The 17,188-nt window shown below is 49.0% G+C and overlaps 1 protein-coding gene across 6 annotated transcripts in view; it reads left to right on the top strand.

Annotated features, from left to right (window-relative positions):
- Positions 1–17,188, top strand: part of DIP2C (disco interacting protein 2 homolog C) — a 395,318-nt gene that overhangs the window by 254,273 nt on the left and 123,857 nt on the right. For all 6 annotated transcript variants that reach the window (XM_026478673.4, XM_026478674.4, XM_026478675.4 and 3 more), the window contains 3 exons: positions 5,885–6,019; positions 7,687–7,806; positions 8,838–9,035. In XM_026478673.4, the coding sequence (XP_026334458.2) occupies positions 5,885–6,019; positions 7,687–7,806; positions 8,838–9,035 (453 nt within the window). The remainder of the gene's footprint in view (positions 1–5,884; positions 6,020–7,686; positions 7,807–8,837; positions 9,036–17,188) is intronic.

Below are 17,188 nucleotides of genomic sequence, written 5' to 3' on the forward strand. Positions count from 1 at the left end.
CTTGCTGTCGGTCTCTCATGGTGTGCGACACAAGGCCTCCACGACCTTCCCGTTCAGAGATGCAACAAAACATGCCCCGTGCCGTCGGCTCCCGCAGGTCAGGCAGGAACACCAACCCTTCATCGCAGGCCCTCGTTCCAGTGAGAACCGGAATGTTCCGGAATGTTCCAGATCGTTCCTGGGACGTGTTTATTCAAAACCTTGTGCGTGTAACACGCTCGAGACAACTGGAAAAGAGAGGATTAACCGCTCTCAAGTCCTGCATCAACATCAGAAGCCCAGGGGCATCACCCAGAGCAGGAGGACTAGTGGATTGCTTCTAAACTTCAGGAGACAACGTTTCTGAGAAGCATGGCGGGAAACGTGGAGGTGGAAAAATTGGGCGGAAAAGACTAGTATTTTTCTAGGCTGAGAGGTAAGAACAGAGCAGAATACATAACATAGTTTGTGGGGTTAGAATCAGACTGTTCATCCAGCAAATAGACTTTTGCTGGAGCCTCCTGGTCATTTTGTAGCTCTGGGCACGTGGGTGAGGCCGTGTCCCGTCTGCTGGCAGGCCCGTCCGAGACGCCATCTCGTAGGGCTTGCTTTCCCCCGTGTGGGGCGCATTGTCATCAGCGGACATTTGTAGGGGTTGCTGCTGTTGCAGACGGTGTTAGGGTTCACTGATGGGAATGCAGTGTGTGCTGCGTCAGCGAGCCAGTCCTCGTCAGGTGCCCTCCACTGCCCTGGGCAGCCACGCTCCCCACACACGTGTTGCCCGGTGGGCCCGCAGCCTGGCAATTACGTGTTCGTGTCTAGACGCCCCTTTCCCGGGGAATTTATTCTGAGGGCTTGAATGGCCACCATGGTGATAAATTCCCCCATTTATTTATGTGTAATCATCCGAAGTATTAAATTCGCTTGCAATCTCTATATTGGTACTTTTCAAACATTTATAGTCTTAAAACATCAGATACTTACCGAGGACAGTGATGTTGGTGAAGCTCACACGCCTGGGGCTGGGGTCTCCCTGCAAAGCTCTCACCCCAAGAGCTCCCCGACTGCCACACGGTCAGCACGCTTTCCCGTCAAAGGGCCGGAGAGTAAATGACATGGGTTCGTGGGCCCCGCGGTGTCTGCTGGGACTGTTCCACTCTGCTCTCAGAGGCATCTGTAAGCAGTGGGTGTGTCCGTGTGGCAATAAAACTTTATTTATAAAGACAGGTGGCAGGCGGCCCCGTGACGCACTGCTGGGCGCCCCCTGCTCAGGGAGCTCTACACCAGGCTACTGGGACAGCCAGCGGGGAAGGTGGACGGTTCTCACCCTGCGTCGTCACATTTAGTTGAGTGGAAAGCTGATATCTGCAGAAATGCTGGGGACAGCGAGCGAACATCACCACCCTTCTGTGTCCATCTGCTTGGGGAGAGTTCTCTAAGCACAGAGGCCTTTCCAGCTCAGACATCGCCCTGTCTCTCGCTGCATCTTCCTGTTTCCTTTTCTGCAGAGGGGTGCTCACTCTTCTGAGGCCCATGCTTTCTCTGATGCTGGTTCCTGGGAGGTCAGCTCTTCCCTCCCAGCTTGGGGTGTCACCGACCGCTCACGGCCTCCTCTCCTGGCCTGCACCACACGCTGGCCCTCCCCTCTCATGGCTCCTGTCCTGCTGTCTCTCCACGTTCTTGCTGACTTCATGCACTCACAAGGTCTTCAAGGCCACCTGCTCTTCACTGACACGTAGGTCTGCATTTCCCACCGTGAAATCCCTCACAGCCCCCATTTCAGAGCGCCTCCGACACTGCACATGGTCCCCCATACCCCGGGACTAGCCTGTCGAAGAGGCTGTCGTCCCAGGAGCAGGCTCGAGACCTGAGCATCCGTGGCTCCTTGTTCCCATGACCCACGTGCATCCACGTTCTGGGTGTTCAGCTGCCGCACGTGTTGCAAGCCTTGTTCCTCTCCGTGACTGCTCCCAGGCCCCCGCCTCCAGGCCCCCGCCTCCCATCCGGACTGTTTCAGCCCCTGATGCCCTCATGTCCTTGCCTTTCGTGCTGTTCGGAGCCCTGCTGCTCCTTCGGTGCTGTTAGGACACAGGTCTGCTCCTGTCTCTTCCTGCGGTTTCCCCTCAACACTTGCTTATTTGGGCTTTGTACTTAGAGTCAAAGTAATGAGTCTTGGATCCAGAAGTGTCTCACCCCTCCTCCGTCATGCGCCCCGTGCCCCGGGAGCACCTCACCAGCTTGCACACGCTCAGCGTGGAGCACGCTAGAGACACCCATCTGTTTCGTTCTGCTGTTTGCAACATTAAATGCATTTAACTCAGAAAGTAGTAACAGAGTCATTTACAGCTGGTGCACGTGAGTTTCACAGATTCTCTCTTGGGGCTTCTGAGAGGGTCCCCACCCAGCGGGAGAAAAGGCGGAGGGAAGCGCAGGCCTGGGCAGCAGGCCTGAGGGTAAGGATGTCCTAGCCAGGGGGTCGAGGCGCCCTGTCACTTGGTTCCCTCCGCCCGGTGAGGGCTCACCACCCCTTGTTCTGCCGTGGGGAGTCTGAGGCCTGGGAACGCTGGCGTGGTGTCAGCAGGACCCGACGGGTGGGACGTAGGAGCACCTGCTCGTCAGAACAGAAGAGAACTCCTTTCCAGACAACAGCTCAGGTACACTTTGCATTAACAGTGAAGACCTCAGTGTCCCCAGCAGCCCCCCCCCCCACAGGGTCTGTGGTCTGTGGAGGCTTTGGGACAGTTGGAGCCCATCATCAGGGATTTGAATTTGTGGATATAAAAATCAAGAGGCTGTTGTTGGAAGTCGAAGGTTGCTGTTCTGATCTAGCGTGTACTTCCTGAGACCTGTGTGACCGTCACTGTCCTGTCTTCATGGGATCACACGGCATCCGTGTTTGAGGTCAGACAGCCTGGCAGGCCTCCTGAAGTCAACCCTGACTCAGAACTTGGCCCAGAGAAATGCTGGTGCACAGAACGGCCTCGCCCTCTTGCAGCCACCTCTAGCTGCCGTGTCCGGATGGTCCGCCTGGAACGTGAAAGGCGAGTGTGGATCACCACCGGCAGGAACGGGTTCGGCCGACAGCTGGTGACACTCGGAGCAAGTCCTCTCTGCTGATCAGCTGTGTGGGGAGGAGGGACCCGAGCAGGCAGTGGTCAGGCCAGGCCCCCAGCAGCAGAGCGGATGCTCCGACCCCTCCGAGGGCCAGCTCCTTCCCTCGAGAAGGTCATGTCTGGCCCACCTCCGTGACGTCATTGAGAAACCTGCTTTTCCGCCCGCACCTGAAAGGCGTGTGAGCCGAGCAGCTGGGCACACAGGGTGCTCTGGGGGTAACAGGGATCCCACTTCTTGCTTCCTCGCAATCACCAGTTGTATCAGAATCATTCTTTCCCCAGCGTCCGCACGCAGACCACGCATCATTCCCAGCACAAACCCGATGGGCGGCCACCGATGACATGGCCACAGCGTAACTGAATCACAAGCAAATCTGAATTAAAACCACGACGCAGTGAGCTCCCAGCTCGGCTGCTTGTTAAGGGCTGTGGCTGGAGTCTTGCTCATGACGCGTGTGCGTCTGGTGCCTCTTCCCGAGAAATGGGAGACCCCAGTGAGGGCTCCACTTAGCCACAGAGAACCGATCACCTTTCACCGTGGAGCGAGGTGCGTTTGGCAGAAGCAGTCGCAGGTCTGATGAAGACGGTGGAAACAGCCTCCAACATGGAAGAGAGCCCCTGACGCATGTCCCTCGGTGACCGGACAGAGCGGCCTCCCTCGCCCCCCCCCCCCCAGAGGTGTTCCTTTCTGAGCTGAGACCCAGGGAGTTGCCCTCGGGGGCGTGTGAGTCTGCTCAGGCCACTGTCACAGAGCACCCCGGGCTGGGCTTAAACAACAGAGGTTCTCGTCCCACCTCCTGGGGGCTGGGAGTCCGAGGTGCAGGCGTGGGCAGGGCTGGTGTCTCCTGGGTGTGCAGACACCCTCCTGTCCTCGTGTCCTTGCGTGGCCGTCCTTCTGCACGTGTCTGTGTCCCGTCCTCCTTATGAGGACCCCAGTTACGTGGGGTTAGGCTCACCCTAGTGAACCCTGTGGAGACCTGACTGAGGTCCTGGGGGTGAGGATTTGCACGTGACTGGTGAGGGGACACAGCTCGGCTGACACCAGGGCGGATACTCGGAAGAGGGAGGTGAGACGCAGGGAACCCAGCCGTCTGTGGAGGGCCTGTGCCTAGAGCTCTGGTGTTCCCGGGTCTGCGCAGAGACACCGCGGTGACCTTACGCGGAGACGCCACGGCTGCTGCTGCAGGTGCTCTGCTCCCGCCTCGCTCACCCCGTGGTGCAGCCGCGGTCTGTCCTTTAGCAGACGTCTCTGCGCCCAACAGTAACAGCGCTCGGGCGCTTGCCTGTATCGACCACCTTAAGGTCAGTGCTGTCGTTATGATCTCCATCGTTCAGAAAAGGAAGCTGAAGCACAGACAGGTGAGTAATGGGTCCCGGGGATCAACTATGAGCAGGGAACCGGGCACCAAACCGGGTGACGCTGGCAGCCCCAGCCTCGTGTGCACGTCCTCGTGCCCGCTCAGTCCGCGTGCCTGGGACCGTGCAGGCACGTCGGGATGCGCTGGCCACCCCGGGTTGCTCCCTGTGAAGCTCGCCCGCGGGTCGCGTGACTGCTGCGGCTGCGGCCTCACTGCACAGGTGTCCCTTAGTGACACGAGGTCCCCCGTGTAGACGGTTGGTCGCTCCGCACCGTCCATGCAGTCCGTACTTGTGGATCCGCCTGCTTAGAACTGTTTGTCCCCAGCTCCGTGCTCCTGGCCTTCTCGCGGGCAGATGCAGAATGGCTGCACTTTGACCCCCGATGTGCGCGTGGGCCTGCAGAACCCTCACGAGCTGCCGCCCAGTGAGCACCGAGATGCTGGGATTAACCGTACAACGCGTTGTGAGAACTGGTAGTCTCGTCTGACACGCTGTCCCTCACACCTTCATTAAATACAAAAACTGAGCTGCCCCCGTGTAACTGATGAGCGCGTGACAATCTTGACCGCGGTGGGGAAGGACCGGGGCACGTCTCGCTGAGGGACGCGGCACCAATGCACACTTAAAACACGTTTTTTGAACGGTTATTGAGTATCGTGTGCTAAAACAAATAGAGCAGCCGATATTTCCTGAACGCTTACCCTCGATCACAAAACGTCCTAAGAGCCTTATGTAGGGTTAATTCATTTCCTGCACCGCGCAGGGAGCTTGCCATGTCAGTCCCGTTTCGGGGAGGAGGACACTGAGGCATGAGAGGCTGAGACGCGCCCCACGACCTGGGGGGCGTGCAGAGCTGGGTGCAGACCCCAGAATTTGCCTGCAGAGCTCGAGCTCTTTGCTGCCTCTGTTACAACAAGGAAATTACTCTTTCGTGAACAAACACATAACTTACAACATCTCTGTTTCCACAGGCTGTTTGGAAACATTTTAGTTAATGCGCCACAGTGATTTATCGGTGTGGCTCCCGCTGTAATTTTATGTCTGGAGGGGAGCCGTCCTTGGTTCCATTTTGAGCAGCGAAGATTACCTTAAAGATCATCCTTAGTGGGGTGTCTGGGGGCTCAGTCAGGCGTCTGCCTTGGGCTCAGGTCATGATCCCAGGGTTCTGGGATCGAGCCCCGCATCGGGCTCCCTGCTCAGCAGGAAGCCTGCTTCTCCCTCTCCCACTCCCCCTGCTTGTGTTCCCTCTCTCGCTGCCTCTCTCTCTGTCGAATACATAAATAAAATCTTTGTGCTGAGACTTGCAGCGGACGTGGGCTCAGAATCTGGGTCTTTTCTTGGGACATGGCAGTTTGTGAGACCCCGTGGCTCACTTCGCCTTCAGAATAACTTGGTCATGCTGATCAGAAAACGTGTGATTTGTTTCTTTCTAGAAAATCACTCTGCACCTCCTGACGTGACCACTTACACCTCAGAACACCCAATACAAGTGGAAAGGCCGCAGGGCTCGACGACATCGCGGACGGCGCCCAAGTATGGCAACGCGGAGCTCATGGAGACGGGCGACGGTAGGTCTCCGGGCGGTGGCGACTCCTTCAGAAACCCCCTTCCGTGTGCAGGGCCAGAGGTTTCTTGTGGGTGCACTGTGGACTCCGCCTGTCACGTAGCTCCCACGGAAGGTGGCGGGAGCACGAGAAATGCAAATTATCTCCACGTTGGCCAAGAGTGTTTCCACGTTGGGAAAAATATCGGTGTAGTGGGAATGTAGTCTTGAGAAGAAACAGATGTTTTATAAGATTCTTATGAGCTCGCTAATCGATAACAAATGTTGGTTCAGCAATTAAGAGATTAGCGTGGAAGTGTGAAGCCCGTGAGCAGTTGTTAAAAGGGCAGCGGAAGTGAAACGTAACGTCATTGGCACGTACGGGCTAGCGTGCTGAAGGAGGAGGGTTTTCCCTCCAGATCTGAAAGAATGAGCAGCGGTGGTTACGCCAGCAGCGGGGGCTGTGCTGCGTCCCTCGTTCCTCCATGTGGCCGTGTTCCGACGCCGCTTCTGTCACTCCGCCTGCAGTAGCGGACTTGAACATGAATCTCACGCTGCGTCCTGCTCTCCGTGACCTCGGCCCCTCCCAGGCCGTGGAGGTGATGCGAGATGTGGTTTTCATGAAGGTGGCCAGCGTGGCCGTGGTGTGCCGTCCATCCACTGGGCTCATGTCCCTCGTCGTGGTCCATGAGCTGGCCCAGTTTCTGGTGTGACGGCTGTCCCTGGGAGACGTGTGGTGTCCGTGTCTCCGAGCACCTTTCCGCGGAATGAGATGTACCGTGGAGGACACGCTTGTTGCCCTTGGGGACGTCTGCAACTTGGTGCCCCTTGCAGTCATTAACGTGGCTTGTTTAAAAACGTTAAACGTGGTGCCTTTTTCAACAATCATTTCATTTATTCAGTTTTCAAAATGATGTCATTCATTGTTATAAATAAGAGCTATGTTATAAAATGGAATTTACTTTCCTCTGTACACAGGAGTATATGCTATATGCTAGTATTCTGTGTCAGGCAGAAAATCGAGTTTAGAGCACATTTTAAATTGTGCTCCGGGATGCATTGCCCAAAAGTGCACTCGGTGGGAGGGCCGCTGGATACCCGTGAGGGGAGGAGACGGGCCCGCCATGGACCTTGAGTGCCCGCGCTTTCGTCAGGAAGCGCAGGGACAGCGCCTGACAGAGGCCTGCCGTCCCGACTTCAACGCAGCCGGCAGACCGCTCTGGCCCCACAGGGGAGCGCTGGTGGTCTCCAGAGACAAGGCCTCAGGGACGGTCTCCCTGCTGTGCCGGCTCTCTGACACCCGTTGGAGCAGGGACCTGAGTCTGTGAATGACGAGGGGACAAACCTGTTTAGGGAACAGGAGGTGGGACCGGGCCCAGCCTGGGGTCTGACGCTCCTCCCACCGCCACGATGGGTGACGATAAAGCGGTCGCGGAGCGTCGTTCCTGGGGCCTCTGCACCCCCCGGGCCTGCTGGCGGAGCGGCCATGCCATGCTGTGCCCCCGGGGGCACGCTCTCGCCGTTGTGGAGTGCCCTGGGTGGCACTTGAGATGGGGCCCCGGCACCAGCGTCACGGCCGCTTGGTCTGCGGTTGAGGTGCTGCCCGTTCCTTCATCTGTGCGTGGTTCTGCCTTCCAGGGGTGCCCGTAAGTAGCGCCCATTCCTTCACCTGTCCGTGGTTCTGTCTTCCAGGGGTGCCCGTAAGTAGCCGGGTGTCGGCGAAAATCCAACAGCTCGTCAATACCCTCAAGCGACCGAAGCGGCCGCCGTTACGGGAGTTCTTCGTTGATGACTTTGAGGAACTGCTGGAAGGTGACGGGCCCTTTGCCACCCCGTTATCCCCGTGTCCGCGGGATCCCACAGACCGTCGTGCCGGGCCCTGCTCAGATCAGCAGTCTCGGTCTTCCCCGGAAGACAGGACCCCTATCTGGAGGCTGTAGGCACGCTCCCCCTCTGCAGTTAGGCCGAGTGCGGGCAGGCCGGGCAGGTACCCCGCGCACGTGTCAGGGGGGCCTCGCAGAGTGGGATTTCGCCCCGTGAGCCGGGCCCCTGTCAGACGGCACAACGAGCTGTGGCTCACGGCGACGCACTCTCTGGGGAATGCGGAGGGAGTGTGTGAGCGTGTGGCCAGCTCCTTTCCTGCCCCCTGTGCACACTCAGGAGCCTTTGAACAGAAAGTCAAGACAAAGTCGTGCTTATCACATCCAACCCAAAGCCTTATTTTCTTGTTCTTTATACCAAAGTAGGACACAGCCGACTCTCTGGCCAGCAGGTGGGGGTTGTCGGTCAATCTGTGAGGGAGAGAAACCTCCTCCAGTTGCTCGTCTCAACAGAAGAGTCGGGGAGATTGTATTGCATTACGGGGCATTTCTGTCTGTTTTACCCAAGAAAATGTGCTCTGTGCTGGTTATTCAGAGTACGTGTTGCAAATGCAAATTGACAAGTCAGTATTTAAGGGCGATATCGTTTAGCAGGATTTGAGCTCCAGAGTCCGGAATCATGAGTGTTTATCAATAACTAACATTTTAAACAGCTGTCGCTATCCCCGACTCCAGGCATGTTAAAATGCACAGTGCCCGCGTCCGTTTACAAACGCATTCAGGTCTCCCTCTGTTCACCACCCCAACTTCGTCTCGGAAAGTGTAAGAATTAAGTGCTTCCTTTCTGTCCCTGAGGCCAGGATTTGGGTCCTGTCTCTGATTCTAGAAAAGCGTGCATGCGTGCTTTCTGTCCACTAGTAAACTTGTGTAAGTGTCCTACTCTCTTTAAAAAGAATAAAAACGGTGATTGCGCTAATAGGGATGTATTTTTCCTGAAAACTCTTTCCGTTCGAATGTATTTAGTTCAACAACCAGATCCGAACCAACCCAAGCCAGAGGGAGCGCAGATGTTGGCCATGCGCGGGGAGCAGCTGGGAGTGGTCACCAACTGGCCCCCATCATTGGAAGCCGCGCTACAGCGATGGGGGACCATCTCCCCGAAGGCCCCGTGCTTGACCACGATGGACACGAACGGGAAGCCCCTGTACATCCTCACTTATGGTAATTCTCTGCGCCTCCTTCACCTTCCCAACACCCGGTGGCCACTTTCAGGCGGGCTGACTCGCACCGCCTTCCATGTCCGGTACAGAAACAAATGGGGCCCTGAAAGGAAATGTTTTAGGAAAAGTATTTAGCTTGAGTATGAAGTTATTACTTGCTAAATGTTTCCTGTGTAAAATCCAGAGATGGGTACAGGAAATCAGTGGGTCATAACCCGAACGAGACGTTGGATTTTACGTTTTGGAATGTGTCTGATATTCTCGAAAGTGGTGCCTTCAGGAGTGATGGGTAGTTGAAGAATTCATGTCTAAACTCTTTGACATGGATCCCTCAGAAAAGACCGTCTCTTTCCAAAGTGATTACGCAAAAAAGCAAGAGAAACAGGCTTTTCTCTAGTTCCTCATTCAGATTCCACTCATACTGGAATCTGTAAACTTTTGGGAACTGTTGACTGTACCAGAGAGATTTCTTTCTCATGTTCCTGGGTAAGGAGCTGTGGAGAAAGCACATGGTCAGGTTGTTTTGCAAAGAAACTGGCTGACTAACTCGAAGACTAAACCAGCTCGTGTTGGGTCTGCAGGTGTGAGATGAGATGACCTTGTCTAACTTTCAGTTCTGTGTTTGGACCGTAGCGCGCTTGGGCTGGCAGTAGGAACGACACTGATTGCTGCATTGGCAGTCCCGGTGAAGAAGCCGATGTTGGGTTAAATGGTGCAGAGTCCAGCCTTTCGGGTTGCGGGGCCCTGGGAGGTGCCAGCCTGGACTCCGCCATTACCCATGCGCCTCCCCAACAGAGATGGGTTGTGAGATTCACGAGCGTGTGTCTCACAGCTCGTCATTTTAGGGCACGTTTGGGTAGTTCTTTTTTTTTTTTTTTTTAAGATTTTATTTATTCATTTGAGAGAGAGCGAGCACAAGCAGGGGGAGAAGGAGAGGGAGAAGCAGGCTCTCCACTCAGCAGGGAGCCTGACACCGGCTCCATCCCAGGACCCGAGATCATGACCTGAGCTGAAGGCGGATGCTTCACCGACTGAGCCCCCCAGGTGCCCCATTTTTGGATAATTCTAAGTGCATAATGAGCATTTCACCCAGGATGAAGTATAAGCTTGGTTTTTTCATTATACTCTTTGGAGACAGGTTTTATTCAGTCAAACAGATGGCGACTTTCCTTCGTGACCCTCCTCTCTTGCCAGGTGCAGCCTGGGAGCTGGTGTGTGGTTGGAATGGCTTCTCCTTAGCTGAGTCGTCCAGGGCCCCCCGCCACCTACGGGGCTTCTCGGACCCACAGAGCACTCACCTGTCAGCCAGCAAGCGTTCAGTGGGGCATGCGGGGCCCTGAGTACGCAGCAGCTCAGTGCCAAGGCAGGGCATTGAAGCTGAGACACCATTCCCCGGACTGGGGGTCTAGTCAGAGGGACAGCCCTCGACTGAGGGAGTGTGAGCAGAGGAGTGCGACTTTCCCTTCTTGTGAGGTTATGATTAACTGAGGTGTGGGATGCAGACCGAAAGTTATCTGTGAAAATTTGGGACGTGTGTGTCTACACCCCGGCATCACAACTCCTGCATTTAAATCATCTGTATTTTGTTGCATTTTATTCCTCTATACTAGGCATATGCTATGGGTCAATCTTGGTTTTCACTTGTTAAAGGAATGTGAGAAAGCAATGCATTTCCAAAAACAAGATAATAGTTTATCGGATGTAAAAGGGAAGTGTTGGCTAATTCAAGAAAAACCGTGGAAAAGTGCTTTATGTATAGAAACACTAAAATACGTGAACCTATAGTCATCGGGTGTTGCTGCAAAGACGCCGAGAAAAGTTCATTGAATAACATAGTTCTAGTACCACGTAGCTCCAGACGATTTTCAGTATCGTAGTTCACCTTCAGCTCTCACGTGTAGCTTCCTGCAAAGCCCCGGGTAGCAGAACTCCCGGCTGAGCAACTTGGGATCTTTGACAGGAAATACACGTGGTGGGTAAAGGTTGTAAACAGCCCCGTAGAAACAGCCTTCTTCTCCATTTACCCATATAAATAACGTGCACACGGGAGAACCAGGGTATTTCACCATCTTCCATCACTAAGAAGAAATCATGCTAAGGAACTCCTTTCCTTCTCGTGGTTCTCCGCTTCGTCCATTCTCAGTGAGACAGCTGCACGTTCCTCTGCGTTGCTGCAGTGTGCGTTACTACTAGGCAGCTCTCTCCCTCCCTCTTCTTCCTTCTCCCTTCCACTGTCATCTATGACTTGGCTTTTGCTCCAGATATTTTGGAACATTTAGATGCTTGAGCTCGAACAGCACTGGGGAGCCTTTCTCTATCCTTCGTGTTCTGCATTGTTGGCGAGGTGTTTCTCGGGCTGTCTCCGCAGGGCATAGGCGTCCCAGCTGCTGGGCAGCGTGTGAGCTCTGACAGCCCTTCCTCACCCACCTGCCACAGTCCTCAGAGCTACACTCTTCTTACAAGTGCATGCTCGTCACAGAAATCCAATTGGAACTTCAATATGTAATAAGACATTAGGGACGTCATGTCTACATCTCTCTTCTTTTCCTGTATACACGTGGCTATCTTAGAGTCTCAATATCTGTTTTCCCAGTTCAAATACCAGTTTAACTTGCCAAAATCTGTTGGAACTTCATGTTCAATCCCCACCTTTCAAATATAGAATACAGTATTATTGTTAACTGGTGTTAACCACAGTCACCATCCGATACGTACATCTCATGACTTATAACTGGAGGTTTGTACCTTTGGCGCCCTTCACCCATTTCTCCCTCTCTCCCCCACCTCTGGAAGCACCAGTCTGTTTTCTGTGTATCTATGAGCTTGGTTTCTAGGGTCTACAAATAAGTGAGATCATAAGGTATTTGTTTTTCTCTGTCTTACCTTTCACTTAGCATGATGCCTCCAAGTCCATCCATGGTCTCACACATGGCAAGATTTAATTCCTTATTATGGCTGAGTAATATTGCATTGTCTGTATACACCACATGCCCTTTATCCACCCATCCATTGATGGACACTTAGGTAGCTTCCATATCTTCGCTATTATAAATAATGCTGCAGTGAACATGGGGTTCAGAGATCTTTTCAAGTTAGTGTTTTTATTTACTTTGGATAAATACCCAGAAGTGGGATTGCTGGGTTGTAGGGCAGCTGTATTTTTAACTTCTTGAGTAACCTCCATACTATTTTCCAGAGTGGCTGCACCAGTTTGCATTCCCACCAGCAGTGCACAAGGGTTTCCCTTTCTCCACATCTTCCCCTGAATTTGTTATGTCTTGTTTTTTGGATACTACCCGTTCTGACAGGTGTGAGGTGATATCTCAGTGATTCTGATTTAATCTCCCTGATGATAAGTGATGTTGAGCATCTTGTCATGTGCTCTTGGCCATCTGGATGCCTTCTTTGGAAAAATATCTATTCACTTCCTCTGCCCATTTTTAAATCAGATTCGTTTTTTGCTATTAAGTTGTAGGAGTTCTTTATATATTTTTGATATTAACCCCTTATTGGATAAATGATTTGCAATATCTGTAATTTGCTTTTTCATTATGTTGATGGTTTCCTTTGCTGTGCAAAAGCTTTTTAATTTAATGTGGTTCCACTTGCTTATTTTTGCTTTTGGTGTCATATCCAAAAAAATCATCACTAAGACTGATACCGAGGAGCTTAGCATCTGTGTTTTCTTCTAGGAGATTTATGGTTTCAAGTCTTATGTTCAAGTTTGTCATTCATTTTAAGTTACTTTTTATGGTGTAAGATAGTGGTTTAGTTTCATCCTGCTACATGTGCCTGTCCAGTTTTCCCACTGCCATTTATTTTTATTGAAGGGACTGCCTTTCCCCCATTGTGTATTCTTGCCTCCTTAGTTGACCATGTAAGAATGGGTTTATTTCTGGGCTCCTTGTTCCACTGATCTGTTTACTGCCAGTGCCACAGTGTTTTAATTACCTTAGCTTTGTAATATAGTTTAAAATCAGGGAGCCGGGTGCCCCTAGCTTTCTCCTCTTACTCAAGATTACTTTGGCTTTTTGGGGTCTTTGTGGTTCTGTACAAATGTTAGGGTTCCTTGTTCTAGTTCTGTGCAAAATGCCGTAGGAATTTTGGTAGCGATGGCACTGAATCTGTAGATTGCTTTGGGTAATAAGGACACGTAACAATATTACTTCTTCCAGTCCATGAGCATGGAATGTCTTCACATTTGTTCTTGTCTTCCTCACTCTTTCATCAATGTCATATCATTTACAGTGTATACACCTTTCACCTCCCTGATTAAAATTATTCCTAGCTATTTTATTCTTTTTGATGTAACTATAAATGTTTTCTTAATTTCTCTGATAGTTTATTGTTAGCATATAGAAATGCAGTCAATTTTTGTATATTGATTTTGCACTCTGCAGCTTTACTCAATTCATTGATTAGTTCTAACAGTTTGGTTGTGGGGGTTGTTGGGGTTTTTTGTTGTTTTTTGTTTTTTGTTTTGGGGGCATCTTTAGGGTTTTCTATATATAAAATTATGTAATCCTCAAGTAGAGACCATTTTACGTTTTCCTTTCCAATATGGATACCTTTTATGTCTTTTTCTTGCCTAATTACTTTGGCTAGGACTTCTAGTACTATGTTGAATAACAGTGGTGAGACTGGGCATCCTTGTCTTGCTCCTGGTTTCAGGGTATATTAGCTGTGGGTTTGTAGTATAAGGCCTTTATTATACTGAGGTATGTTCCCTCTATATTCACTTTGTTGAGAGTTTCTCATCAAAAGAAGATGTTGAATTTTGTTAAATGCTTTTTCTGCACATATGGACATAGGATTTTTATTCATTTTGTTAACGTGATGTATCATGTTGATTGATGTGTTGATGTTGGACCATCCATGTGTCCCTGGAATAAATGCCACTTGATCGTGGTATGTGATCCTTTTAATGTATTGTTGAATTTGGTTTGCTAGTATTTCATTGAAGAATTTTGCATCTATATTTATCAAGAATATGGGCCTGGGGTCTTTTGGTTGTTTTGGGGGGCTTTTGGGTTTTGTTTTGTTTGTTTTTATGATGTCTTTGTCTGGTTTTGGTATCAGGGTAATGCTGGCTTCATAAAATGAGTTTGAAATCATTCCCTTCTCTCATTTTTTTTTTTTTTTTGGAAGAATTTGAGAAGGATAGGTATTAAATCTTTGACTATTTGGTAGAATTCACCAGGAAAGCCTTCTGTTTGTGGATTTCTGTTCATAGGGAGGTTTTTAATTACTGATTAAATCTCCTTACTCTTAATCATTCTATTCAGATTTTATGCTTCCTCATGGTTCATTGTTGGAAGATTATTGGTTTCTGGATTTATTCATTTCTTCCAGCTTGGCCAGTGTGTTGGCATGTAACTGCTCATGGTAGTCTCTTGTGATCCTTTGTATTTCTGTGGTGTCAGTTGTAACTTCTCTTTCATTTCTGATTTTGAGTCCACTCTCCTTTTTTCTTGGTGAGTCTAACTAAAGGTTGTCGGTTTTGTTTTGTTTTGTTTTCAAAGAACCAGCTCTTGGTTTTGTTGATCTTTTCTTTTGTCTTTTTAGTCTCTATTTCATTTAGCTCTGCTCTGATCTTTGTTATTTCCTTCTTTCTACTAACTTGGGTTTCATTAGTTTTTTTCCTAGTTCCTTAAATCATAAGGTCAGGTTGTTTATTGGAGATTTTTCTTGTTTCTTGAGGCAGGTCTGTATTGCCAAGTACTTCTATCTTAAATCTACTTTTGCTACTAACCATAAGTTTTGGCATGTCGTATTTCCATTTTCATTTGTCTAAAAGTATTTTTAATTTCTTCTTCGATTTCTTTGTTGACACACTGGTTGTTTAGTAGCATGTTGTTTAATCTCCATGTATTTGTGAATTTTCCAGTTTTCTTCTTATAATTGATTTCTAGTCTATTACCACTATAGGTCAGAAACGATGCTTAATATGATTTCAGTCTTCTTGAATTTATTGAGACTTTTTTTATGACCTAGTGTATGATCCGGAGAATGTTTCAGGTGCAGTTGAGAATGATGTGCATTCTGTTGCTTATGGATGGAGTGTTCTACATAAATTAAGTCCATCTGGTCTAATGTCTTGTTCAAGGCTACTGTTTCCTTACTGATTTTCTGTCTGGATGATTTATCCATTGATGTAAGTGGGGTTTTAAAGTTCCCTACTATTATTGTATTGCTGTTAATTTCTCCCTTTAGGGCTATTAATATTTGATTTATATATTTAGGTGCTTCTATGTTGGGTATTTAGAAATGTTATGTCATCTTAGTGGATTGATCCCTTTATCATTATGTAATTCCCCTCTTTGTCTTTTATTACACTCTTTGTTGTAAATTGTGTTTTGTCTGATATAAGTATTGCTACCCCAGCTCTTTTTTTTTTTTTTTTTACCATTTGCATGGAATATCTTTCTGCATCCCTTCACTTTCATCTTGGTGTGTCCTTACGTCTGAAGTGAGTCTCTTGTAGGCAGCATATCAATTGTTCTTGTTTTCTTCCCTTTGACCCACTCTGTGTCTTTTGTGTAGAGAATTTAGTCCTTCTACATTTGAAGTAATTGCTGGTAAGTAGTACTTACTGCCATTTTGGTAATTGTTTTCTGATTGTTTTTGTAGGGCCACTCTGTTCCTTTTTTCTTCTTTTCCTTTGTGACTTGATGATTTTCTTTAGCGTTACACTTAGATTTCTTTATATTTTGTGGATCTGCCAGAAGTGTTTCCTTGGTGGTTACCATGACACTTACATATAACAGCTTATTTTTATAAGTCTATTTTAAGGTCATAACAACTTATGTTCGAGCACATTCTAAACCTGTACATTTTTACTCCCCCTGCCCACATTTATGTTCCTCATGTCACAGTTTACATCTTTTTATCTTGTATAACCCTATTTACTACTTTTGTCCTTTAACCTTTATACCAGCTTTATAGAGTCCACTCCCTTTCTATATATTTACTTCACTAGTGGGATTTATACGTTCATGTTTTTCTTGTTACTAATTATCGCCCTTTCTTTTCAGCTTGAAGAAGTCCCTTTAACGTTTCTTATAAGTGCGATTTAGTGGTGATAAAGTCTGTTAGCGTTTGCTCGTACGAAAACGTTTTATCTGTCCTTCCACTCTGAATGATCACTTTCCCAGGAACTCTTCTGGGTGGGAATTTTTTTCTTCCACCTTTATAAATCAGTGAAGAACCGTTGTATCTCCTTTCACTCAAATCAGCAACTTTTTATTTTTCTCCTTGAAAAACATCAAGTATGTTTCTAGTATTTTGCCAAAAGTGTGTTGCGCATGTCAAGCTCTTGGTTGTAAACTGGCTTTTTTATGAATGTATGATGACATCAAAGTTAATATTCCAAACTGAGAATGAAGTTGGAACTTTAACAAAACATAATGGTGCTAATCGTTTGAGTGTAACTGATTTGTTCATACACAGCGCATTGAGTTTTTCAGTTACAACAAATTGATTGTAATTGTTTATTCAACTATCATTCCTTAATATTGTTCCTAAGGCACAAAATATTTGTGTTTTCTTTAGAAGAAAAAATCACTGAGTAATTTCTAATAGCTAGTGACTTTTTTTTAAAAAGGTTTATTTATTTTAGAGCGAGAGAGCGTGCGCACACGCATGAGCGTGAGTCAGGGGAGGGTCAGAGGGACAGGGAGAGAGAGAATCCCAAGCAGACTTCCCTCTGAGCATGGCACCCAACCCTCGGCTTGATCCCATGACCCATGAGACCATGACCTGAGCTGAAATCAAGAGTTGGACGCTTAACTAACGTCCACCCCAGCTCCCCTACCTAGTGACTGTTTTTTGGAAAATATATGATCTCCCAACAAAATACCAAGTACTTGTAAGGCAGCCAGTCCTGAGGGCTGCAGTGCTGAGAAGGAGCTAGAGAAGAGGGTGGAGGCATAGCGTAATTTTGTGCTTTTTATGGATTGCCTAGGACATTAATGAAACAAAGAAACATGTGTTGAGCACATTCTGTAAACTAGAAATACCCTAGGACTTAGAGAAATCAAGATAAAACATTCTGTTTGTCCCCTAATCACTAAGGGGGAGACAAGTTGATAAATCTTGTGGTAGATAAACAATATAACCCTAATTTGGATTGCTGCAAAATCCAATGTGAAATAA

The sequence above is a fragment of the Ursus arctos genome, unplaced genomic scaffold (assembly GCF_023065955.2).
Source record: "Ursus arctos isolate Adak ecotype North America unplaced genomic scaffold, UrsArc2.0 scaffold_30, whole genome shotgun sequence".
Taxonomy (NCBI): Eukaryota; Metazoa; Chordata; class Mammalia; order Carnivora; family Ursidae; genus Ursus; species Ursus arctos.